A 27745-nucleotide genomic window follows, 5' to 3' on the forward strand; every position below is an offset into this window, starting at 1 on the left:
TCTCACCCAGTTTTGCATTTCCCGATCCAGAATGCATTGTCTTGTTCGCTGACAGCTTTGATAACAAATTTCTGTGAAATTGAATTGCTGTCATTAATAATTGAAATCGAGCACAATCTAAGGAGCGACATTCACTGCCTGACACGCGGAGAGTGCGCCGGCCGTCGTGGAGGGAGTTCCAATCTGTGTCTGAAATCGGGATTGTGTGAAGAGACAGTGTAGAGGGTGCGTCAGTCTCTGTCTGACCCCGGGAATGTGTGATGAGACAGTGTGGAGTGAGTTTCTCTCTCTGTCTGACCTCGGCAGTGCGCAATGGGACGGTATGGAGGGAGATTCACTCTGTGTCTGACCCCGCGACTGTGTGCAGGGAACTTTACTCAGGGTCAGACCCCGGAAGTGCGTGATGGGACGGCGTGGAGTGAGCTTCACACTGAGTCTCACCCCGGGAGAGTGTGGTGAGACCGTGTGCAGGGGTATTCTCTCTGTGTCTGACCACGGCTATGTGTGACTGGACATTGGGGAGGCAGATTCTATCTGGTGTGGATATATCTTCTCTCGATGTGACACATACCTCTTCTTCTATAAAATTTATTTCAAGAAGCTTTGAATCCAAGTGAGAACAAAGTTCTTTCGCTCCATCATAAGGTATTGTAAACGTCGATATGAAATAACACCGGTCTTCATTTCTGATCCAATCCTGGGAACACGCTTGCTCTGGAAATCAGGAACACAGAAAAGTGAATCTCCCTCCACACCCTCCCATCACACACTCCCGGGGTCAGACATGTATGGGCTGAGTTGTAAAGTGACGTTTTCTGCGAACCGGCCGTTCACTCAGTCTCGCCGCGTCAGAGACAGTGTGTAGCTCTATCTGCCCTGTCCCATCATACACTCCCGATGGCAGAGATGTAGTGAAGTTCCCAAAACACTCTTTCAAAACATATTCTCGGCTGTCAGCCACAGAGTGAAGTTTCCTCCACACTTTCCCATCACACTCCCGGTATCAGACACAGCTTCCTCTCCCCACACCGTTCAATCACACATTTTTGAGTTCAGTTGTAAACTGAAGATGTCAGCGAAACGTCCAATCACTTAGACTCGCCGGGTCAGAGACACAGTGAATCTCCCTCCGCACTGTTCCATCAGAAAACCCGATATCAGACATGCAGAGAAGTTCCCAGAACACTCTCGCAAACCGCATCACGGCATCAGACACAGAGGGAAGATCTCAAAGCACTGTCGCAGGACATACTCGCACCGTTAGGCACAGACTGAAGATGTTTCCACACCAACCCATCACAAAATCCCAGGGCCCGACACACAGTGATGCTCCCTCCACTCTGCCCCATCTGTCACTTTCACTGCCAGGCCTGGACTGATGCTCTCTGTACAAGACCCGAACTGTGAAAGTCCAGGGTAAGCATAAAACTGGGTAAGCAGGTAAAGGTGAGAAAATAGGGGTTTTAATACACAAAATGTTTACAATCTCAACAGAACCGTTCTAGAGTCCGAACTTCAATCAGCTGAACAGAACGGAACTGGGTTACAACAATATTGAAAATACTTCTCAAACCAATAGACGCACCACACCTCCTGCCTGTGGGTTTATATTCGATGCTGGCCAGTCCATAGTGAGGACAGAAATCATTCATCTCCTTAAAAGGATACGGCATGAATGAAGCAGCTCCAGAGACTACCCCTCTGGCTGTCGCAGAATGGCACATTCCAATTATCCAGCCCCATCTCGGCTGGTGTAATGCAACAGCTCAGTCGTTTGCTAGATTATCAGGGGGATGATCGGCGAGAGGACATTATAATATGGTGAGGCTGGTGATGGTGAGGTTGGTGATTGCAGCCGCCGCACCAACAAACAACACGGTGTCCGACACAAAGTGGAGCACTTCCACACAATCCCATCACACACGCCAAGGATCAGATACAGAGTGATGCTCCCTCCGTAGCATTCCTTCACACGCACACTGTTTCAGTCACAGAGCGAAGCATCTTCCACAACATCCTTTAACAGAACATGGACGTCAGGGGAGGAGTAACGCACCTCTCCAGACACTCCCATCTGAGTCCCAGGGGTTGAACACAGTGTGAGCATCGCATGGCACTCTCCCATCAGACACTCCCGGTATAAGACACGGAGTGAAGCTCCCTCCAGACTCTCCCAATACACATTCCAGGGGTCAGACACAGAGTGATGCTCCCTGCATAGCATCCCATCGCAAAAACACTGCATCAGATGCAATATAAAGCTCACTCTAACCGTCTCATCATTCATTCCCAGTGTTAGACACAGAGTGAAGCTCCCTCTACAACGTCCCAGCACACAGTCCTGGGCTCAGACACAGATTGAAGCTCCCTCTAAACTGTTCATTACACGTTTCCGCAGTTAGATACAAACAACCTCCTGTCACGCATTCCCGTAGACGGACTCAATATGCTTTCTCACCGTCCTATCACACTCTACTGGTGTCAGACTCAAACTGAATCTCCCGCCACGACACCCATTGTAGACTTTCGGTACCCGTCACAAGCTTTAGCTCCGTCAAAACCGTCCCATCATAAACTACAGCAGTCAGTTACACATCTCCTTCCCACCATCCTATCACAGACTGCCTGAGGGACAGAAACAAACAGAATTTCAATCTACACTGTCCAGTCACTCACTCCCGGGATGAGACACAGGATTTAGCTCCTACCGCAACTTCCAATCATCCACTCCTTTGTCAGACACTGGGGGAATCTCCTTCAACGGTGTCCCATCACGGAATCCAGGAGACAAACACAAAGAGAAACTCCCTTACACTGTTACGTCATACCCAACAGAGTTCAGACAGAGTGAAGCTCTCTCTCCCTACGGCCCCATCATACAGGCATGGGTTCAGACTGCAAGCTGCTCACTGTCACATCACACGTTCTTGCGGATAGACACAGAATGAGGCTCCCTCCACACCGCCTCATCAAACAGACGTAAGAGGCAAGGAATGAAACTCCTTGAGCAACGTTCTCTCCCGGGGTCAGGCACAGAGAGAATCGCCCTCCACACCGTCCCATCACACACTCCCGGGGTCAGACACAGAGTGAATTTCCCGCCGCACGGTCCCATCACACACTCCCGAGGTCAGACACAGAGTGAATCTCCCTGCACACCGTCCCATCAAACACTCCTGGGGTCAGACTCAGAGTGAATCTCACTCCACACCGTCCCAACACACACTCCAGGGGTCAGACACAGAGTGAATCTCCCTCCGCAAAGTCCTATAACACGACCCTGCTATCAGAGAGAGAGCGATACACCATTCTGTCACGCATAACTGTTCCCGGTGTCAGACGCACATATGACCCCTCCCCCTAAACGCAATCACCCACCCCATTTCTCGCCATATATTTTCATCATACGCACTATGCGTCAGACAACAAGACACTGATTCAATCTCCCTGCACACCGTCCGATAATACACAACCTTGGTCAGACACAATGTGAATCTCTCTCTCCACGTCCCCATCACACACTCCACGGAAAGAAACTTCCTCAGTACAGCCGAGAAACAGACATAGACACAGAATGCAGAATAGTGCACGATAGTACAGGTCTTGCAACACACTATTACAGACCGACCCTTGAACCGTCTCTCTCAGATATCACCCCAACTTATATTCCAACAGAAACCTAGTAGTCTCTGAAATTTCTCTTGTGTTTCTGACTGCACCACTGACTCAGACAGTGAATTTCATGCACCAGCCATCTCCTGAGTTAAGAAAACTTTCCTCTAAAATCACCTTTGACGTTCCCACCACTTATCCTAAAGCCATGTCCTCGTGTATTGAGCAGTGGTGCCCTGGGGATGAGGCGCTGGCTGCCCACTCTATCTATTCCTCTTTACATCTTGCATACCTCTATCATGTCTCCTCTCATCCTTCTTCTCTTTAAAGAGTAAAGCCCTAGCACCCTTATTCTCTGACCATAATCCATACTCTCTAAATCTCCTGTGTACCCTTTCCAATGGTTCAGAATCATTCCAACAGTGAGGCGAACAGAACTGGACACAGTACTCCAAGGGTGGCCTTATCAGAGTTTTATAGCGTTGCATCATTACCTCGTGACTCTGAAACTCTATCCCTCGACTGATGAAATCTGACTAACCATAAGCTTTCCTAGCTACCCTATATACCTGTGTGACAACATTCTCGGATCTGTGGACGTGTACCCCCATATCCCTCTGCTCCTCCACACTACCAAGTGTCCTGCCATTTACTTTGAACTCTGCCTTGGAGTTTGTCTTTCCAAAGTGTACCACCTCATACTTCTCCGGGTTGAACTCCATCTGCCACTGCTTAGCTCACTTCTGCATCCTATCAATGACTCTGCGAAATCAGTGGCTCCTTCTAAACTAACTATAACAACAACAAACTTTATTTCGTCTGAAAACTTTCTAACCCACAATTCTACCCCACATCTTGGTTGTTAATAAAAACCACGAAAATTAGGTGTCCCAGAACCGATCCTTGTTGGACACGACTGGTCACAACCCTCCAATCCAATGTCGTCCTTTCACCACAACCCTCCGCTTCTGCAGGCAAGTCCATTCTGAATTCACCTGATCAGGTTTCCCTGGATTCTATGCCTTCTGACTTTCTGAACAGGCCGACCTTCTGAATAAGCCGAACCTTGTCAAATGCCTTACTAAAATCCATGTATATCACGTCTACTGCACGACCCTCATCTATATGCCTTGTCCTCCTCAAAGAACTCTATCAGGCTTGTTAGACACAATCTGACCTTCACAAAGCCATGTTGACTGTCCCTAATCAGATCATGATTCTCTAAATAGCAACAAATTCTATCTCTCAGAGTATTTTCAACAGCTTACCCACCACAGACAGAAGGCTCTCTGGTCAATAATTACCCGGACTATCCCTACTAACTTATTTGAAGAAGGGGACAATATTCGCCTTTCTCCAATTCACTGGTCCAATTCCCAGGGACAACTAGGGTATAAAGATCCGAGCCAGAGAGTTAGCAATCTCTTCGGTGGAGCAGCCTGGGGAATATTATTTTAGACACTCGGGACCTATCCGTCCTAATGTATTTCAATAATTCCAGCACCTCCTCTCACTTAATATGAACTGTGCTGTAGATCTTAAAACTCACTCATATTGTGCGCACCGTCATCAAGTTCACCCTCATTTCTGAATACCGAAGAGAAGTACTCATGCGGACCTCTATCAGTTCCGCAGACTTCATGAACATCTTCCCACCTTTATCTCGAACCGGTCCTGCCTTCACTCCCACTATCCCTCTGTTCTTCGCATAATTGAAGAATGTCTTAGGGTTTCGCTTTACCCTACTCGCCAAGGTCTTCTCTTACCCACTTCTTGCTTTGCTCAGCCCCTTCTTAAGCTCCTTTTTTGCTACCCTAACTTGCTCAATAGAACGATCTGATGCTTGCTTCCTAAACATCATGATGGCTGCCTTTTTCCACCTGACTAGATTTCCCATCCTACTTGTCACCCATGTTTCCTTTACCCAACCATTTTTTATTGTCCTCACCGGGACAAATTTATCCCTTATATCCTGCAAGAGATCCTTAAACATCGACCACATGTCAATAGCACATTTCCCCGCAAAACGTCTTCCCAATTCACACCAGCAAGTTCTAGCCTTATAGCCTCATAATTTGCCGTTCCCCATTAATAAAACAAATCCTTTCATCTCTGATTCTATCCTTTTCCTCCATAATGCTAAAGGATAGGGAGCGGTGATCACTGCCCCCCAGAGGCTCACCGGAGTTTTGTCACCTGACTCGGTTCGTTACCTAATTCTAGATCCAGTATGATATCCCCCCAGTCGACCTGTCAACCAACTTAACAAACTCTGCCCATCTGCACCATTGGAACTAATTAGGGGTCTATCAATAGCAGGGAGGTTAAAGTCACCCATGATATCAACCATGTTATTTTTGAAGATTTCAAAAATCTGCCTCCTAATCTGTTCCTCGGTGACTCTGCTGCTGCCAGGGTGCCTATGGTATATAACCAAAAGAATGACTGCTCCCTTCCAGTTCCTGGCTTCCATCCATACTGACTCAAAAGAAGATCCCGCTACGTTACCCACTTTTTCAATAGCTGTAGTAGTATCTCGGACCGGTAATGTCATCCCTTCTTCTATACGCACCCCCCACTCTATCCCTCTTAAAACACTGAAATCAGTGGATATTGAGAACCCATTTCTGTCTTGGTGCCAGCCAATTCTCTGTAGTGGCCTCTACACCGTGCTTCCATGTATGTGTCCAAGTTCTCAGTTCATCAACTTTCTTCCTGATGTTTCTTGCATTGAAGTACACACACATTAGCCCTCCTATCTTACTACCCTTACACCCTTTATTCTGCTTCTCTTTCCTCAAAGCCTCTTTATATGTTAGCTCTGGGTTTACTCCTTGCACTATACTTGCAGTTCTCGCATGACTTTTATCCTCCACCACCTCACTAACTGTAACACTCTGCTTCCCCTCGCCGTGCAAGTCTAGTTTAAAACCGGCGCAGCAGCAGTAGCAAACTTTCCCGGAAGGATTTCAGTCCCCTTACAGTTCAGGTACAACCCGTTCCGTCGGAACAGTTCCCACCTTCCCTGAACTAGGCCCAATTGTCCAGAAACATGAAGCCTTCCCTCCTGCACCAACTCCTTAGCCACGTATTTAACTACATTATCCCCTATTTCTGGCCTCACCAGCAAGTGGCACGGGTAGCGATCCTGAGATTGCAACCCTGGCGGTCCTCTGCTTCAACTTTGCACCAAACTCACTGAACTCCCTTTGCAGGACCTCCTCCTTCTTCGTATCAACCTCATTGGTCCCTACATGGAACACGACATCTGGCTGCTCACCCTCCGTCTTGAGAACACTGAGAACTAGAGCCAAGATATCGCTGAGCCTGGCACCAGGGAGGCAACAGACCTTCCGGGATTCTCGATCTCTACCACATAAGCTCTTATCTGCCCCCGTAGCTATTCAATCCCCTATCATTACTGCTCTCCTCCTTTCACGCCTTCGCCTCTGAGCTGAGTGTCCAGTCTCGGTGCCAGAGACGTGACCACTGCAACTTGTCCTTGGTAGTTCATCCCCATCAACAGTTTCCATAACGGTATACATTGTTGATGGGAACGGCCACAGGGGTGCGCTTTTCATTCTGTCTATTCCCCTTCCCTCTCATGACAGTCAGCCAGTTACCAGACTCCTGACTCCTACGGGTGACTATCTCCCTGAAACTCCTGTCTGTCACTGCCTCTGCCTCCCGAATGATCCGAAGTTCATCCAGCTCCAGCTCCTGTTCCCTAACCCGGTTTGTCCGGAGCTGCAGCTGATGCACCTTTTACAGGTGCAGTCATCAGGGACAACAGTGCTCGCCCTGAGTCCAACTCCAGCTCCTGTTCCCTAACCCGGTTTGTCCGGAGCTGCAGCTGATGCACCTTTTACAGGTGCAGTCATCAGGGACAACAGTGCTCGCCCTGACTCCAACTCCAGCTCCTGTTCCCTAACTCGGTTTGTCCGGAGCTGCAGCTGATGCACCTTTTACAGGTGCAGTCATCAGGGACAACAGTGCTCGCCCTGACTCCAGCTCCCGCTCCTGTTCCCTAACTCGGTTTGTCCGGAGCTGCAGCTGATGCACCTTTTACAGGTGCAGTCATCAGGGACAACAGTGCTCGCCCTGACTCCAACATCCCGCAAACGGAGCACTCGACTGCCCTAGCTGTTGCCTTTATTACCGAATTCTAAACTAATTAGATTAAATAAAGATTACACGGCCTTACCTCACTGTGAGAAAGCTAGTTCCCCGTCTCTGCTCGCCGAAGCCTCTCGAGCCAAACCCTTCCTCCTCTGTCTCCCACTTCTCCGTCGCCCACTCCAATTATCTGTTCGCTTTCTAAACTCTCGCTCTGTCTCCGAGGCCGACCTTCATGCCGTTGAACGTCTCGTTCAAACTGCCGAAGAAATTACCTTCCCCCTCTCAATCGGCTCGCGGTTTTAGCTCTCCCGCTGTCTCAGAATGAGAGAGATTGTCCATCTACAGCTTCTCAACACACTATAGAGCAAAGTGTCAGACACAGAGGGAAGCGGCCTCCACACGGTCCCATCAGACACTCACCGGGTCAAACACATAGTGAATCTCCCTCCATAACATCTCTTCACACACTCCCGATGTCAGGCACAGAGTGACACTTCATGCCTGCCCTGTGATGAGGAGCGGGTGAAAGAGGGGGACGATGCCTTACCTTTTCTGCTGGTCGACAATTCACAGATTTGAGCCTCGGTTTCGTTGACGGATCTGTACTTCTTTTCCATCTCAGTGAACTGGTGTCGGAGATCGCTGTGCCTTCGTTTAAGATCGGAGAAACTAGAATTGAGCGCAGAAATCTCAGCTATCTTGGATTGAAGAGTTGAGTTTAACGTGGTAGTTTCGGTCGGTGGTGATCTCTGACTGACGAATCTGTGATACTGAGAGAGATGGTGAAGGATGTTTAGCGTTTACAGTGACACGTGAGTCAGCGTCACTCTACCGAACGTGTCACAGAGAGTGTTGTGTCAGCGTCACGGTGAAGGGCGTCACAGTGAAAGACGTGATGGTGGCACAGTGAGAGTCGTCGGCGCCACTTTGAGGGGCGTGTCTGTGTCACGCTGAGGAATATATCAATGTCCCGGTGAAGGTTTTGTTGATGTTACAATGGGCGTCCACGTCAGTATCGGTCATGTCCGAGTTGCTGTGAGGAAGGTGTCGGTGTCACTGTGATAGGTGTTTCTGTGCCCCGGTGAGAGTTGTGCCGGATCACAATGAAGTGTATCTCGATGTCACGGCGAGGGAAATTTCAGAATGAGGGGCGTGGTGGTTTCACGGTTGGTGGAGTATCTTTGTCGTGGTATGGGGTGTGGTGGTCTCACAGAGAGGGATGTGTCTGTGTCACGGTGAGAGGCATGTCATGGCTATGGTAGGTGTGTCCCTATCCAGGTGAGTGTAGTGTCAGTTTCACCGTCAGGAAAGTGAGGGTCTCATTGTGAGGCACGTGTCGGTGGCACTGAACGGTATGTGTCAGGGCCATGGTGAGATATGTGGTGAGGTAAACGTTGAGCGACGAGTCCGGGTCACTGTGAGATTTTACATTCATGTTTTATTCCACACTGTTAATTTACGGTTTGACTCCAACCGGAGTCCGTTCGACTCACCGTGGATTGACAGTCCGACCACTATCGCGATGAGCACGGAAAGAACTAGGCAGAGTAGGCGGATCTTACGGTCCGGTCTATTTCCGATTTTCTTGTTCGGCTCCTGTTTACGCAGACCTGTGGACAGAAAATTCACATAAACAGAGGGAAAAGAAAAGGGATGATGGGAGGGGACCGATGGGCGGGAAAATGTGAGAGAATGGGTGAGAAGAAACGGGAGGAGAAAAGAAAGAGGGAAAGGTGGCGTGAAAAGAGGAAGCTATGTTCAGTTTTAATGGGGAATTTGATGTGTGTAAGAGAGACAGCGAAAGAGTGGAGAAGAGAGGGAGTGAGGGTAGGAAAAAGTGGGAGAGAGAGGGGGAAGAGAAAGGGAGGGAGCGAGAGGGGGTGCGAAAGACTAGAAAGAGATAGTGTCACGGTATAATTACTTTTCGTAGCTGTATTATTGTTTGTCCGCTTTGTTACTTCTTTTTCATGCATGATTAAATGACGGTCTTGTGGGGATGAACATGTTGTGGGGATTTTCGTGGGCTCCATTGTGTTTCTTTGTTTTGTGGCTGCAGACAAGGAAAAGGGCAGCACGGGCCCGTGATGGTTAGCGCAGCGCTTTACAGTACCAGCGACCCGGGTTCAATGCCCGCCGGTGCCCGCAAGGAGTTTCCAATTTCTCCCCATGAGCGAGTGGATTTCCTCCGGGCGCTCTGGTTTCCTCCCACAGTCCAAAGACATACCGGACTATCGGTTAATTGGTTATTGTAAATTGAACAGTCATTAGGAAAGGAATAAATCGGAGAATTGTTTGGCAGCGCGACCGGAATGGTCGGGAGAACCTATCCCGAACAGTTTGTTTCAATAAAAAATAAAACTAAATAGATTTTGAGAAAAATAAGATGAATAACGAGGTGGAAAAGTGGTCTACATATACGACAGGACAATCCGGTGATTGTGATGTGTATGACTGTCCTGTATGAAAATAGAGATGGATGGTTGTAAAATCTCAGACGACACAATGATTGGTGGTGCTGTGGGCACTGCGGAATATCGCCAATAGTTTCTGTGGGGTATGGATCAGCTGCAGAGCTCGATGGAAAAATGGTAAACTGAGTTTAACACAGGTAAGTGTGAGGTGTTTTCTTCAGGGGCATTAAATGTGAAGGGACCGGAAACAGTTAACGGCAGAACCCGTAACTGTGGACGGGAAATGGATCTCGGGTTGATCACGCAGCTCAATGCAGTGTTAACCCTTACAGTGAGTTCATATTCTATACGTTCTCAGTACGGTCCTGGTCAATTTTGACCCGGCCCGAGAATCCCCTCATAACCAATATTTTGAACCACAGATCTATTTAGAATGTGTAAATAGCTTATCCGACATTAATATAGGAATAACAGTGCATAGTTCCCTGAAGGTGGAGTCTCATGTAGATAGGGTAGTGAAGAAGGCTTTTGGAACGCTGGCCTTTATAAATCAAAGCATTGAGTACAGAAGTTGGGTTGTAATGTTAAAATTGTACAAGGCATCAGTAAGGCCAAATTTGGAATATTGTGTGCAGTTCTGGTCACCGAATTATAGGAAAGATATCAATAAATTAGAGAGAGTGCAGAGACGATTTACTAAGATGTTACCTGGGTTTCAGCACTTAAGTTACAGAGAAAGGTTGAACAAGTTAGGTCTCTATTCATTGGAGCGTCGAAGGTTGAGGGGGGATTTGATCGAAGTATTTAAAATTTTGAGAGGGATAGATAGAATTGACGTGAATAGGCTGTTTCCATTGAGATTAGGGGAGATTCAAACGAGAGGACATGATTTGAGAGTTAGGGGGCAGAAGTTTAACGGAAACACGAGAGGGTATTTCTTTACTCAGAGAATGATAGCTGTGTGGAATGAGATTCCTGTAGAAGTAGTAGAGGCCAGTTCAGTTGTGTCATTTAAGGTAAAATTGGATAGGTAAATGGACAGGAAAGAAGTGGAGGGTTATGGGCTGAGTGCGGGTCGGTGGGACTCGGTGAGATTAAGAGTTCGGCACGGACTAGGAGGGCCGAGATGGTCTGTTTCCGTGCTGTGATTGTTATATGTGTTATATATGTGTTAATAAATGGGTGATTAATCCTTAATGAATGTTTCAGAGATGTAACATCCACTTCAATATATACGGGTAAAATTTGACCCGGAACAGCTTCAATATACAAAAAAAAATTGTAGCACCTGCAGAAAGGTTTAAAATATTTAAATAGTTTAATTGTCGCACATTTTTTGCCACTTTAGGAAACGTCATCAAATTTCGGCCAAACAAGTGGCATTTGGAGTGTTCTTACTGTTTTCAAATGTCAAAACCGGTCAAATATGACCCGAACAGTATGGAAGAGTTAAAGGATTGACGGTAGATGGGCCTTTGACAAAGTCTCTATCATGGGAGAGCCATTTACCAGATTGCGATGAATGGGATTCACAGTGAATTGTCAATTTGGTTTCGGTTCTGTCTTGTCCACAGAACACAGAGGGCGGCGGATGTCCGTGATCGGTGCTGTCACCCAAGATTCCGCACTGGGAACTGCTGTCTGTGGCCAAAACTTGTGAGAACCTGGACATTTAACAAGGCTTTGTGTGTTTCGAAGATCCTGCATCGGAGACGAGCCAGTCCCGCAGATGAATGCTGTTCAGGATGCATTCCCTCTCGTGTTAGACATTTCACATTTGGGAATGAGATTCAACACGCCTGACTAAGCATAACAAGATTTTTTTTATAAATTTGCATTGTAGCAGCCGAACCTTTAAACCCAGTACCCCAACTAATAATGTCAATCATGATGTGAGCCTTCTTTGACTTCACAACAGAAAGCATGGCCAAGAACAATGGATTTCGACTGCAAGATCGCTCTGCTAAAGAACACACTGTAGGGTTTTGGCTTTAGTAGTGAGCTTTCTTTGAACTTCTGACCTGCCAAGGTGCAACATTTTACGTTTGTCCCGGTTAAACACCATCTGCCACTCCTCCATCCCATATCAGAAATGATCCATGTCCTACTGAATTATTTGCAGGACCTCTATCAAAGTATTATCTGCAAACATACCAAACCACCCTTCTACATTCTCATCCAAATCGTTTATATACATCAGAGACAGGAGAGATCCCACCCACATCCATAGATACAGGTCACTTCATTGGGGTAGAACAAGGTAACCCAATCATGAATGCAGAATAAAGTATCAAAATTACAGAGAAATTGCAGTGCAGGCAGATCGCTATCAAAGTATTATCTGCAAACATACCAAACCACCCTTCTACATTCTCATCCAAATCGTTTATATACATCAGAGACAGGAGAGATCCCACCCACATCCATAGATACAGGTCACTTCATTGGGGTAGAACAAGGTAACCCAATCATGAATGCAGAATAAAGTATCAAAATTACAGAGAAATTGCAGTGCAGGCAGACGAAAAGGTTCAAGAGCGACGAAGAGGAAGATTTGAGGTCAAGTGTACATCTTATCGTATTAGGGGTCCGTTCAATTGTCTGATTACTGTTGTGAAGAATCTGTCCTTGAGCCTCCTGATACATGCTTCCGCATTTGCCCTCGGATGGGAGGTGCAGAAGACAGAATGTCCGGGGACCTTTGATGACGCTGGGTGCTTTATCGGAGCAGCAGTATGCGTAGAAAGAGTTCATGGAGGGGACGCTGGTTTCGGAGCTGGACTCAGCTCTGTCCACAACGCTCTGCAGTTTCTTGCGGTCATGGGCGGAGCAGTGTTTATATTTTTAGTGAGGAACCAGGACGCTTCATGAGAATAGGGTAGTAGACATGGTGAACATGGAAGAAATAAAACATTTTTTTTCACTTGGTCGACTACACTGTGTAACGGTGTGAGGACCCAGGGGAATTTGACTGTCCGGATTGATAGCTATAATGGACGCTTGAGAAGTCCAGTATCACGATCCCAGATGGTAGATCACTCTGGAAGATGGGAGACAGAAATGTAGAGAGAGTCCGAGAAAGAATGGAGCGGTGAGACTGGGCGGGAGAACAGAATAGAGAAGGGAATAAGAGATGACAGGTGGCGTGAGATCCAGGTAGATATGTCCTGCGGATTTGAATGGGGAGGACAGATCATACATAGGCTTGAACATGGCTATTAACAAGGTCTCAGATGGTAGACTGGTCTGGAGATGATGTGGAACCCAAGGAGATCTGTCTGACCATTTGAATTGTGGAGGACTGATCAGGTTGATGTGCTGGATGTAATGTACGTAGATTTTAACAAGATGGTATTCCGTTCCAAGAGATGGTGCGCAACGTTGGGAGGGATGGCTGATTATTTATACAATTGGCTTGGACGAAGGATGAGAATGTTTAGGGTTGCAGTTCATTTCTCAGACATTAAGTCCGTCCCTAGCGTTGTTCATGGGTGGTCTGTGGTGGGACCAGTGATCTTTCCCAACTATATCGACCATTTATAGCGGATTATACAACACACGGTAGGTAGTCTAGCATATGGCATTAACGCTTCTGGCATTTTAAGCAGTGAAAACAATTATATCTTACAGAGGGATCTCGATTCGCTGAGTCAGTGGGCCGAGCAGCAGCAAATGCAGTTTAGTTTGAGCTATCGTATTTCAGGAAGGCAAACAACAGCGTAGAACTTGTGTCAGGGAAGATTTCTTGACACAATCTGTAGATAAGCCCACTAGAGAGAGCCTGTACTTGATCCCGTGTTGGGAAATGAAGCTGGTCAGGTGTCAGATGTCTCAGTGGGAGAAATTTTGGAGATAGATATCATAATTCTATCTCCTTTACAATATCATTGGAGATAGATAGGAACGGAGAAGTTGGAAAAACGTTTAAATGAAGTAATGAAATTATAAGACTATCAGGCAGAAAACTGGAAGCTTAAATTGGAAACAGATGTTCTCAGGGATAAGTACGGAAGTAATGTAACAAATGTTCAGGGGATATTTGTGTGGAATTCTCTCTAGGTATGTTCCAATGAGGTGAATTATTTTTGGCAAGTTATGGTAGGGTACAGGAACCGTGGCGTACAAAGGCTGTGATAAATCTAGCCAAGAAAAAGAAAAGTTTACCAAAGGTTCAGAGAGCTAGGTAATGTTAGAGATCAACCCAGATATGTTTCATGTAGTTCATTTTGGTAGGTCAAATATGATGGTAGAATATAGTTTAATTGTTAGACTCTTGACAGTGCGAAGGATCAGAGTGATCTTTGGGTCCGAGTCCATAGACGCTCAAAGCAGCTGCGCAGGTTTAACCTGTGGTTAAGAGGGATACGGTGTGTTGGCCTTCATCAATCGTGCGATTGAGTTTAGGAGCCTAGAGGTAAGGTTGCAGCTATATAGGACCCTGGTCAGACCACTTGGAGTACTGTGCTCAGTTCTGGTCGACTCACTACAGGAATAACGTGGAAGCCATAGAAATGGTGCAGAGGGAATATACATGGATACAAGGATATGCCTGGATTGGGAAGCAGGCCTTATGAGAATAGGTTGAGTGAACTCAGCATTTTCTCCTTAGAGATGTGTACAAGATGATGAGAGGCATTGATCGTGTGGCTAGTCAGAGGCTTTTTCCCTAGGTCTGAAATGGTTGCCACAAGAGGAGACAGGTTTTTTGTGCTTGGGAGTAGGTACACAGCAGACGTCACGGGTAAGTTTTTTTTTACTCAGAGAGTGGTGAGTGCTTGGAAATGGCTGCCGGCAATGGTTGGTGTAGGCGTATACGATAGGGTTTTTTTAAGGGGCTTTTTGATAAGTACATGGAGCTTAGAGGGCTATATGTAAGCCTCTTAATTTCTAAGGTATGGACATTTTCGGCACGACTTTGTGGGCCGAAGGGCCTGTATTGTGCTGTAGTTTTTCTATGTTCTATGTTCTAACTTGCACGGCCAACGGGAGGGACCATGGGAAACATTATGGAACGGGGCTAGAGATAAAATGTTGCTGAAAGTGGAGTCACAGATAGTCAGGAACCCTCCGGAGTGTTGTAGAACAGAGGGTCCCAGAGATACAAGGTTGCTGAAAGTGGAGTCACAGATAGTCAGGAACCCTGGGGAGTGTTTTAGAACAGAGGGACCCAGGGGTACAGCTACACGGTCCCTGGAAAGTGGAGTCACAGGTAGACAGGGCGGTGAAGAAGGCTTCAGTCGAGCCGCCCTTTATCAGTCAGGGCAATGAGTCCAGGAGTAGGGAGGTCACGTTGGAAATGTACAGCCGTCAGTGAAGCCACACTTGGAGTAGAGTGTTCCGTTTCCCTCACTTTCCCCTGGATAAGTTGCCACTGAGCTGGAGGCAGTACAGAGGAGATTTACCACGACATTGCAGGGACTCGGGTGACTGAGTTATGGAGACTTTATACTTTGGACTACAGAGGTGACCTGAGGGAATTGTGTAAAAGAACATGGGCACAGACAAGGTGAACGCACAGTGTAATCTTTCTCCAGGTTTGGACAATCGTGGACCAAAGCGCTCAGGGATACAGTGACAGCCGTAAGTGGGGACAAGATTGACAACTTTGTTTTTACCCAGACAGTGGTCAGTCTGTGGGACGAGCTGCCAGAGGAAGTGGTCGAAGCAGATGCATCAGAACTTGTACACTGATGCGTAAAGCACGTGATCCCTTCAGCGTGACGTCATTATTTTGAACACTGACCTGCCTGTGCAGTCACTGACATTTCGGCGGGTCCCGAGGCAATGGGAGGATCTTCGTACTCTTCCACGAGATATTCGTCTTTCGGCAGGTTCAGCACTGAGTAGGTGGAGTTCAGACCGTCTGAGAGAGAATGAGAGAGAGAGACAGAGAGAAATAAAAGGTTGAGAGACTGGCAGAGAATGTACTTTGGCTATCGGCGGCGTCAACAGATCTTTATGAAATGGGAATTCTCGTAGTTCTGCAGTGGTTATTTATAAAGGGGGATTCGAGAACTCTAGTCCATTGTACGTGGCCTGTCAGTGGCTGTAACCGGAGCACCAATCGTGAGTTGGGTAGCAGGGAATGTTCAGCCACAAAAGGGAGACACTGCCTAGCGGAGCGGTCACCTAAGGAGCGGTTGTCAAAGCAGTGATCTGAGACAGAGTGGTCGGGGCTTTGGTACATTCGGGCTCCAGCAATAACGGATCGAGACGAGGTAGGCTACCTGTAGGAATAGAACAGGAAGTAAGTCTGTCAGGCCGGCATTCTATACTGCGTGTTAGATGTGGGAAGTCCAGGAGATACACAGCCTCCCGGACGGCCACATCCGAGCCTGGTGCGTCGAGCTGCAGTTCCTGTAGGGTAGGGTAGGGGACAGGAACCGTGGTGTACAAAGCCTGTAATGAATCCAGACATGAAGAAAAGAAAAGCTTACAAAAGCTTCAGAGAGCGAGGGAAATTTTAGAGAACTAGAAACTTATAAGGTTAATGGGAAGGAGTTTAAGATGGAAATTAGTGGAGCCAGAATGGGCTATAACAAGGCCTTGCCGGGCAGGACTAAGGAAAACCCCAAGGCATTCTCCAAGTATGTGAAGTGCGTGAGGATAAGACCAGTAAGATTAGGACTATCAAATATGATTGTGGGAAAGGGTGCGTGGAATAGGAGGATATAGCAGAGGTACTTAATCAATACTTTACTTCAGTACTCACTATGGAAAAAAGATCTTGGTGATTGTAGTGATGACTTGCAGCGGACTGAAAAGCTTGAACATATAGGTATTAAGGAAAAAATGATGCTTGTGTAAAGCATCAAGTTGGATACATCGCCGGGATCGGATGAGAGGTACCCCATGCTACTGTGGGGGAGGGATAGGGAGGGGGTTTCTAACCCACTAGCGATGATGCCGAGGACTAGAGGTTTGCGGATGTTGTTCTTTTATTTAAGAAAGGGAGTAGAGATAGGCCAGAAAATTGTGGACCAGTGAGTCTTACCTCAGCGGTTGGCGAGTTGATGGAGAAGATTTCTGAGAGCCTGGACTTATGAACATTTGGAGAGGTATAACGTGGCTAGCAGTAGTCAGCATAGCTTTGACAAGGTGAGGTCCTGCCCTAGGAACCTGATTGAATTTGGAGAGGTATAATGTGGCTAGTAGTAGTCAGCATGACTTTGACAAGGTCAGAGCGCGCCTGACGAGTCTGATTGAATTTGGAGAGGTATAATGTGGCTAGTAGTAGTCAGCATGACTTTGACAAGGTCAGAGCGCGCCTGACGAGCCTGATTGAATTTGGAGAGGTATAATGTGGCTAGTAGTAGTCAGCATGACTTTGACAAGGTCAGAGCGCGCCTGACGAGCCTGATTGAATTTGGAGAGGTATCATGTGGCTAGTAGTAGTCAGCATGGTTTTGACAAGGTCAGGTCCTGCCTTACGAGCCTGATTGAATTTTTTGAGGATGTGACTAATCACATTGAGGAAGGAAGAGCAGTAGATGTAGTGTATATGGATTTCAGCAAGACATTTGATAAGGTAACCTATGCAAGGCTTATTGAGAAAGTAAGGAGACAAGTGATGCAAAGTGACATTCCTTTGTCGATCCAAAACTGGCTTTCCCACAGAAGGCAAAGAGTGGTTGTAGACGTATCATATTCTACGTGGCTGTTGGCCACCATTGAAGAGCCTCAGAGATCTCACCTAGGTACCTTACTCTTCGTGATTTTTTTATATAAATGACCTTGATGATGAAGTGGAGGAATGGCTTGGTAATGTTGCTAATGACACAAATGTTGGAGGTTTTGTGGATAGTGTTGAGGGCTGTCAGAGGTCACAGTGGGGCATTGGTGTGATGCATAACTGGGCAGATGGAGCTCAACCCAGATAAGTGAGAATTTGTACATTTTGGTAGGTCAAATACGATGGCAGAATATAGTATTTATGGCAAGGAGCTATTAGTTTGGTGGATCAGAGTGATCTTGGGGTTCGAGTCCTAACGAATCTCAAAGCAGCTGCGCAGGTTGATTCTCTGGTTAAGAAGGCGTACGGTTTATTGGCCTTTATGAATCCTGGGGTAGAGTTTAGGAGAAGAGAGTTATTTTTGCAGATTCTTCCTTTTAGCCTTACAATCTGCTAGAGCTCTAACATTATCTAGCTCCCTGAAACTTTTGTAATTTTTGTTTTCTTCTTCACTAGATTTATTACAACTTTTCTACAACACGGTTCCTGCCTGCTACCGTAACTTCACTGTCTTATTGGAACGTACCTATACCGAACACGACACAAATATCCCCTCAATATTTCCCACATTTCTCGGGTACTTTTCCCTGAGAACACCTGTTTTGAATTACACTTCCAATTTCCTGCCTGTTAGCCTCATCATTCTCCTTACTCCAATTAAAAGCTTTTCCATCTGTTCCTCTCTCTCTCTCCAATGCTAATGTAAAGGAGATAGAAATATGTTCATTTTCTCCAGAATGCGCTTCGTCTGAGAGATCTAACACCTGAACTGGTTAATTTCCCAATGTCAAATCAAGTACAGACTCTCCCCTTTCAGACTTATGTACAAATTGTGTCGATAAACCTTCCTGAACACACCTAACAAACCCGACCACATCAAAACCCTTTGCTCTAGGAAGATGCCTATCTATATTTGGGAAATTATAATCTCCCATCACGACAACTCTGTTATTATTACACCTTTACAGGATCTGTTTCCGTATCTGGTCCTAGATATTCCTTTTACTATTGAGCGGACTATTAAAAAAACACCCAGTAAAGTTATTGACCCCTTCCTGTTCCTAACCTCCGACCATTGAGATTCCGAACACAATCCGTCCATGGCGTCCACCTTCTCTGCAGCTGTAAAACTATCTTCGTTCAACTGTGCCACACACCCACCACTTTTGACTCCCTGTCCTTCCTGAAACATCTAAAACACGGCACTTAAAGGAACCATTCGTGTCCCTGAGCCAGACATGTCTCTGTAATAATCACCACATCATATCTCCATGTACTCATCAACACTCTAAGCTCAACACTTTGTTAACAGCTTTAACGGGTCAGCATGAAGAGCAGACAGGGTTCATGCAGGGAAGACTTGTTTCAGAGATGTGTTAAGCTGGGTCCACAGCGCTCTGCAGTTTCCTGCGGGCGCTGGTGGAGCGGTTTCTGTATTTTGATTGATGAAGCAGGGAGGTTCATGAGAACAGGGTGGCAGACGTGATCTGCAAGGAACACAATGAGGCCGGTTAATGTTTCCACTTTGTAGGCTGCTCTGTAGAATGGTCTGGGTCACAGGGAGATTTGTCAGACTGATTTGTGCGGATTGGTAATGAACGCTGAATTTAATAAGTCAGTTCACAAGGTCCCAGATTGCAGATCGCTGTGGACGATGGAAGACAGGGAGATAGAGAGAGACGGAGAAGGAATGGAGCAGATAGAAGAGGAGGGAGGGGGCAATCGGGAGATTGGAAGATTGGCAAGTTTGCAGACGACACAACGGTTGGTGGTGTTGTGAAAGATTGTAGAAGATGGCAGAGAAACATTAATAGGATGCAGTAATCGGCTGAGAAGTGCCAGATGGTGATGAGCACGGAAGAGTGTGAGGTGGTACACCATCTGGATACACAATTTGCTGTAGGGGCTTCTCAGGCTGGATGCCCGTCACTAGCCGTGTTCACCAGCAGTTCGAGTGTGAGACCTGCGATATTTGTCAACGATATCGACCATTTGTAGCAGATTATACAAGATGCAGTTGGTGACCTTGCAGACGACTCTAACGTTGATGGCGTTGTTAAAAGTGTAGACATTTCAGGGGGATATCGGTCAGCTGGGGAAGAAGGCTGAGCAGTGGCAAATGCTGTTTAATTCGGAAAAGGGCGAGCTGTTGTATTTGAAGAAGAGAAAAAAAAAAACAGGATCGGATTTTCACAGAGAACGGGTGCAACGCTGTGAAATTTTATACAACATAGGGGTTTAGGGGTACGGTACACAATTTACTGAAAGTGATGTCATACGTAGACAGGGCGGCGAAAAACGTGTCCGACGCGTCGGCCCTCGTGAGCTGCTACTGAGTAGGGGAGGCAAGAGATCACGCTACAATTGCACAAGCCGTCGGTGAGACTACACTTGGAGTGTGGTGTCCCGGGGCTCGAGAGACTGAGTAACAGAGAGAGGTTGGGCGGGTCGTGACTGTACAACTTGAAGAGCGGGGGTGAACTTACAGAGGTGTATAACACCACGTGGAGAACAGAACAGATGAATGCGCAGAGTAATTTCTTCTAGGCTTGGAGAATCGAGAAACAGAGCGCACAGGTCTAAGATGATAGCAGAAAGAGGGTAACCTTCAACAGGGTAACCGAGTGACGACTTCTTTTTTTTTTAAGCACCAGCTGGAACGAGCTGCCGGAGGAAGTGATCGATGCAGATGCGTTAGGACTAGAATACTTGGGCAGCGGGCGCGTGACATATTCAGCATGACGTCATTATTGTGAACTCTGACCTGCTCGTGCAGTCTCTGTTATTTCGGCGGTTCCCGAGGCAGTGGGAGGATCTTCATTCTCATTGATGAGAGGCTCGTCTTTTGGAAGTATCACCACTGAGTAGGTGGTTTTCTGACTCTCTACGAGAGAATGATAAAAAGAGAGAGAGAATAGAGGAGGAGAGATCGTTAGAAAATGGGGCGAGTGCGAACAAAAAGGTTGAACAGAGCGAGGGAGAGAGAGAGTAACGAGAGAGAGTTAAGTGAGGGTGACAGACAGGGCTGAGAGGCAGGGAGAGGAGCTGCGGGAGAGAGTGAAGTGGGAAGAGAAACACGGGGAAATCGAGCAGGAGAGAAAGAGTGGAATGAGTGAATGGAGAGGGAAAGAGGGTGTGAGATTGGGGCGATCTGCTGGAAATGGGGAGCATGGGAAAAGGGAAAGGGGAAAGAATTAGGACGAAGAGACGGATAGAGAAGAGGGAGAGAGTATAGTGAAGGGGAGTGAGAAGTGTGAAAGCGATATCGAAAGAGGGGTAGAGTGGGAGGAGGAGACAGAGGGAGCGAGAGAGAGGGGAAAGACAGAAGATTATATTTGTACTATTTTGCTCCTATTATTGTATGAAACATTCTTTTCTCAAAGATTGGATATATGACGAGCTTGCGGCTAGGGAATTTCTAGGCAGTCTCTGTAGTCGGTTAGATGGTCGGCACAACATTGTGGACAGAAGGAACTGTAATGTGCTGTAGATTATTCACTGCTCTATGTTCTGATGATACGTACTTTCATAACTTCCTGCCCATGGTGTTGTTGTAGAAGAGGGATGGGTGGGGGGGGGGGTGAAGGTAGATTTTTGATGAAGCTGGCTGCTTTCCCGGGGCAGCAGGGAGTGCAGTCAGAGTCAATGGAGGGGAGGCTGGTTTCGGTGCTGTGCTCAGCTGTGTCCACAGAGCCCTGCAGTTTTTTGTGGTCACGGGCGGAACAGTATCTCTGTATCATGAGTGAGGAACCAGGACGTTTCATTGGAACTGGGAAGTAGACCTGATGAGTGTGGGAACTCAATAAGGCACTTCTCGCTTACAATTTGTAGGTCACTCTGTATAATAGTGTGGTGACCAGGGGGATTTGACTGACTGATTTGTTCGGATTGGTGGGCATACGGCACACTGACTTTAAAGCATCCATTCACAAGTTCCCTGAAGGCAGATAACTCCGGAAGATGGAAGAGAGGGTTGGGAGAGGCAGAGAAGGATCACTGAGCACTGATAGAGGGATGGAAAGGGGATGATAGAGCGGGTGAATGATAGAAGAGGCAGGAGAATTCTAGGTGGTGTGAGACCCAGGTTGACTTGTCGGGATAATTTGACCAGGTAAGACAGATCAGGCACGGAGATTAGATGGAGCGTTGATAGACTATAACACGGCTATTAACAAGGCCCAGATGGCTGTGTATACTGGAAGATGATGTGGAAAACAAAGGGATCTGTCTGACTAATTTGAATTGTGGAGAACGGATCAGGTCGGGAGGGTAGCTGTTAGGTTCCAGATGGTATATCGCTCTGGAAAATCATTAGACCATAAGACGACAAGAGCCGGGACCAGAACCAGAGAACCAGAGAACATTGGAGAACAGAAACTGGCTTTTCCGCTCTTCTTGGCTGTGCCGAACCATTTTTTCTGTCTAGTCCCACTGACCTACACCTGGACCATCTCCCTCAATACACCTCTGATCCATGTACCTGTAAAAGTTTTTCTTAAATGCTAAAAGTGAACCCACATTTACCAATTCATCTGACAGCTCATTCCACACTCCCACCACTCTCTGTATGAAGAAACCTGCACAATGTTCCCTTTAAACTTTTCCCCCTTTACCATTAACTCATGTCCTCTGCTTTCCTTTTTCTCCCCTAGCCTCAGTGGAAAAAGCCTGCTTGCATTCACTCTATCTATACCGATCATAATTTTATATACCTTTATGAAATCTCCCCTCATTCTTCTGCGCTCAAGGGAATAACGTCCTAACTGATTCAAACTGATTCAACTGGTTTAACTCAGTTTCTCAAGTCCCGGCAACATCCTTGTAAATCTTCTCTGCACTCTGTCAAACTTATTAATATCCTTCCTGTAATTTGGTGACTAAAACTGTAGACAATACTGCAGGTCGTGTTGTAGTTGAACAGGACGTCGGTAAGGGCGCACACGGGGTACGTTATTCAGCTTTGATTGTCCTGCTCTGGGAAAGATGCAATCGAACAGGAAAGAGTGCAGAGGAAGATGTTGCCGGGCCTCCAGAGACTGGGTTCCGAAGCGAGGTTGTGCTGATTGCAAAAATATACCTTGTAGGGCAGGGGTGACCTTTCAGAGGTTTCTGAAGCCACGAGGGACACAGTCGGAGTGAATACACACAGCTATTTTCGAGAGACTTGGGGAATTATGGACCGGAGCGCGCAGGACTGAGGTGAGATAGGGAAGAGATTTAATTGGGGAGTCGATGGACAGCCTTTTGTTATCGAGATGGTGGTCAGTCTACGGAACGAGCTGAATGTGAAGCGGTCGAGGCGGAAGCATTAAAAACTTGGGTACTTCGGCACATGACGCGCAAGTTCCCCAGAGTGACTTCATTGTCGAGAACTCTGACCTGTCTGTGTAGTGATTGGCCACTCGCCCGGTCCCGGGGCAACGGGCGATTCCACATCATGATCGCTGGGGGGCTCGCCTTTCCCAATCATCAGCTCTGAGTAGGTGGAGGTCAGACCATCTGGAAGACAAAGCGAGAAAATGTGAGAGAGAGTGTTAGAGAATGGGGGGTGGCGGGAGAGTAAAAGAGGGAATACGGACAGAAGACTAACAGAGGTGGAGAGAGAGATGGGAGACAGCAAGAGGTCTGAGGGAAAACAGAAGGGGATAGAGGGTAAACGTGATCAGTGGGGTGGTTGAAATATACGTGATGGAAGTGGGAGAGAGAGGAAGAGACCAAGGGAGCGATAGAGGGGACGAGTGCAAAGGAGAGAACGAGAGTGGAGAGAAAGGGAGGAAAGAGAGGGGCAAAGAGGGTGGGAAAGTGTGAGAGGGGGGGAGACGGGGAAAAGCGAGAGAGAGAGAGAGAGAGAGAGAGAGAGAGAGAGAGAGAGAGAGAGAGAGAGAGAGAGAGAGAGAGAGAGAGAGAATGGAACAGAGACCGTCAGTTGTGGAGATGGGAGGTAGGAGAGTGGTTGAAGGAGGGACAGAGAGGGAAGGGGCTGTGATGGGGAGAACATGGATACAGGGGAAACGAGAGGATGATATGAGGAGCAAAGAAGACCGAGGACGAGTGAGGGGAGAGTAGATGAGGTGGAAAAGAGAGGTAGAGGGGTAAGTGGGAAAGGGAAGGATAGTTTGGTTGAGAGAGTAATCGGGTGAAGGGTCTCAGAGAGGGGTATACTTTATTTTCCAGGTACGATACATTAGGTTCAGATGGAAGAAAAACAGTGAACATCAGAAACTACCTGAGGCTCTCTCAACACCATCCCAACACACACTCCCGGTATCACACACGCGGTGAAGTTCCCTCCACACCGCGCCAGGGTCTTACACAATTTCTGAATGCCGGGATCGGAAACAGTGATCTTCTTGTAAGCCTCTCTGGCGTCCATCCTGTCGAGGTTCCTCTACCTCTCTGAGCTCAGAAGGGGCAGTTACCGTTGTCAGAGGAAGCCCATTCTGACAAGAGAGTCAGATCGACACCAACAAGCAGCAGATGAACAGCTGGTAAAGAGAAGAACCGAGCGCAGGGGTGGGGGAGGCGGCAAGTGTGAGTCGGGTGGGTATGAGGGTGTTGTAGAGGATGATCGACTGAGATAAGAAAAGCGAGAGAAGGGAGATATGGTGGAGGGAGAGAGTGAGGAGATTGTGGGTCGGCAGTGAGAGAAGGAACTGTGTGGTCGTGATCTGTGTGGGTAAAGGAATGAGAGAAGAGGGAGTGTTGGGAGTGAGGTGGGAGAGGAGGGAAAGTAAGAGTGATGGAGATGGTTGAACCGGATTGGACGGGGTTGAGGGCTGCAGAATAGAGAGAGAGATGGTTGCGAGAGAGAGGGAGAAATGAGGGGACATGTGAATGCGTGGAAGAAAGGGAGAGAGAAGGAATGAGGGAGCGGAGAGAGGGAAAAAGGATTGACAACGGTACAGGGAGACACAAATGGGGGGCTCGACTTTCCAAATGTTTAGCTCTGAGAAGGCGAAGTTCAGTCTATGAGATAAAGCGAGAGAATGTGAGACAGTATGAGTGAATGGGGGACAGAGAGAGAATGGAAGAGATATTACGGAATGAAGAGGTAACACAGGGAGTGAGTGGGTGAGAGGCAGCAAGAGGGGTGAGGAAAGACAGGGAGTGAGCGAGGGTAAAAGGAGCGATGGGCTGGTTGACACACGTGTGATCGAATTGGGAGAGAGAATGTGGAAGAGACCCAGGAAGCGATAGAGAGTAAAGTGTGCAAAGGGGTGGATTGTGACAGTGGGCATAATGAGAGGGAAGAGAGTGGGGATCAGGATAGGGCGGTTGGAGATGGGTAGAGAGGGACGAAAACGAGCGAGTGAGAGTGGAGAGGGAGGGACAGAGAGTGGGTGGAAAGAGGGGGAATCTGGGAGAGGGAGAGGAGACGGGGGAAAGAGGCACATGGAAAATGGAACACATAGCGTCAGTGGCAGAGGAGGGGGAGGTAGGACACAGGTTGAAAGTGGGAGAGAGGGAGAAGGGGCAGTGATGGGGAGAAAGCGAGAGAGGTGAACTGAGAATGTGAGATGAGGAACAAAGCGGACAGAGGACGATGGAAGGGAGAGTCGATGAGAAAGGGGCAAAGGAACAGGGAAAGAGAAGGATAGAGTGGGTGAAAGATAAAGCGAGATAACGGGCTCAGGGAGGCTTTTGACATTAAATTCCAGTTACGATACATTGGGTTATGCTGGGAAAAAACAGTGAGTATCAGATGCTGCCTCAGGCTCCCGCAACACCGTCACATCACACACTCCCAGTATCAATTTTTCACTCCACACCGCGCCAGGGTCATACAGAGGGTATGACTGCTGAGGTCTGACACAGTGATCTTCCCTCTGCAGCGTCCCGTCCCACATTCCTAGGCCAGAATCTCCCTCAACACCGTCCCATCACACACTCCCGGGGTCAGACACAGAATAAATCTCCCTTCACATCGTCCCTTCACACACCCCCGGGGTCAAACACAGTTTGAATCTCCTTTCCCACCAACCCATCACACACTCCCGGGGTCAGGCACAGAGTGAATCTCTCTCCACACCGTCCCATCACACACTCCCGGAGTCAGACACAGAGTGAATCTCTCTCCACACCGTCCCATCACACACTCCCGGAGTCAGACACAGAGTGAATCTCCCTCCACACCGCCCCATCACACACTCCCGTGGTCAGACACAGAGAAAACCTGTCTCTGCGTAGTTGCATCACAGCAGCGCCCCTCCCTCTCGGATGGCCAGACGTAGAGGGAAGCTCCTTCCACACTCTCCCATCTCAGCTCTTGTGGACAAACACAAATTTAAACTCCCTCGCTTCGTCTCTCTGCCCTACTCACCTGGAGAAGGAAACCGTGAGTACGGATCTGCGAATTTCACGTTCATGTAGGTCTCTCTGGCGTCCATCCTGTGAGGATTCACTGCCTCTCTGAGCTCAGAAGGGGAAGTGACCGTTGTCAGAGGAAGCCCGTTTTGAAAAGGGAGTCAGATCGACACCAACAAGCAGCAGATGAACAGCTGGTAAAGAGACGAACCGAGAGCAGGGGGTGGGGATGCAGCAAGTGCGGGTGTGTTGAGTCTGTGCGAGACGGTGGTCGACTGAGTTTAGAATAACGAGAGAGGGGAGAAATAGCTGAAGGGAGTGAATGCGGAGATTGGGGGTCGGCAGCCAGAGAGGGAACTGTGTGGCCATGGACTGAGTGGGTAAAGGAATGAGCTAAGAGGGAGTGTTGGGAGTGAGGACCGAGAGAAAGGAAAGTTAAAGTGATGGAGATAGGGACACCGGATGGGACGGGCGAGAAAGGGAGAAAGGAGAGGGCAGGAGAATGGGTGGAAGAGAGACGGAGAGAGAAAGAATGAGAGCAATCGGAGAGGGATATAGAGGGGAGAGAGAGGTTGGAAAGAGGAAAGCAGGAAAGGGGAGGGATGAGGGACAAGGAACGTAAACGATAGAGAAAGAAGCAAATGGGGGTCTTCGCCCTTCCCAATCATCAGCTATGAGTAGGTGGATGTGAGACCGTCTGCGAGACAAAGCAAGAGAATGGGTTAGATCGTGACAGGGGAAGATAGAGTACGGAAAGCAGAGGTAAAGTAGGGGGTGAGTGGGATGGGAGACAGCAACAGGGGTGAGGGAAGACAGAAGGGCTGAGAGAGCAAAAGGATCGATGTGGCGGTTAAAACATGTGTGATCGAGGGAGACAGAAAGGGTGGAAGAGACCAAGCGAGCGATAGAGAGGCGAAGTGTGCAAAGAGGAGAGCGAGAGTGGGAGACCGGGGAACTGTGCCAGAGGGGAGAGGATTGAGAAAGTGGGCAAAAAGAGAGGGAAGAGAGAATGGGGATGGAATAGAGAGGTTGAGAGATGGGTAGGGAACAGAGTGAATGAGCGAGCGAGAGGGGAGAGGGAGTTACAGCGAGTTGGAGGATAGAGAGGGTGAAGGAGGGAGACAATATGAGAGAGAGTGCAGACAGGGCGAAAGAGTCAGAGAAATGGAGCAGGTAGCGTCAGTGGCAGGGAAGAGGGAGATAAGAGCGAGAGGTTGAAGGCTGGAAAGAGAGGGAAGGGGCAGTGACGGGGCGAGAATGGGGAGAGGGGAAATGAGAGGGTGAAATGAGGAACAAAACGGAGAGAGGACGAGGGAGGGGAGAGTGGTTGAGAAGCGGCGAACGAGTAGAGGGGTAAGAGGATGGAGTTGAAGAGAGAGAAAACGAGAGAAGAAGCTCAGAGAGAATCCACTCACAATATATTAGGTTCAGCTGGGAGAGAAACACTGAGTATCAGAAACAGACTGAAGCTCTCTCCGCCATATCCCTTCACACGCTGCCGAAGTCAGACACAGAGTTAACTTCCCTCTCCTCCGCACTGTCCATCACAAACCCCCAGGGTCAGACA

At 47.8% G+C, this 27745-nt stretch overlaps 1 protein-coding gene across 1 annotated transcript; it reads right to left on the bottom strand.

Annotated features, from left to right (window-relative positions):
- On the bottom strand, positions 1–26528 carry LOC132389920 (uncharacterized). Its single transcript, XM_059962487.1, has 8 exons — positions 26195–26528; positions 23254–23373; positions 20639–20758; positions 15886–16005; positions 9225–9341; positions 8279–8501; positions 572–714; positions 1–71 (listed from the first exon to the last, which is right to left on the bottom strand). The coding sequence occupies exons 1-6, from the start codon at positions 26259–26261 to the stop codon at positions 8422–8424; spliced, it is 624 nt and encodes a 207-aa protein (XP_059818470.1). The 5' UTR covers positions 26262–26528; the 3' UTR covers positions 1–71; positions 572–714; positions 8279–8421.
- Between the last annotated feature and the right edge of the window lie 1217 nt (positions 26529–27745).

Source organism: Hypanus sabinus, unplaced genomic scaffold (genome assembly GCF_030144855.1).
Source record: "Hypanus sabinus isolate sHypSab1 unplaced genomic scaffold, sHypSab1.hap1 scaffold_705, whole genome shotgun sequence".
Taxonomy (NCBI): domain Eukaryota; kingdom Metazoa; phylum Chordata; class Chondrichthyes; order Myliobatiformes; family Dasyatidae; genus Hypanus; species Hypanus sabinus.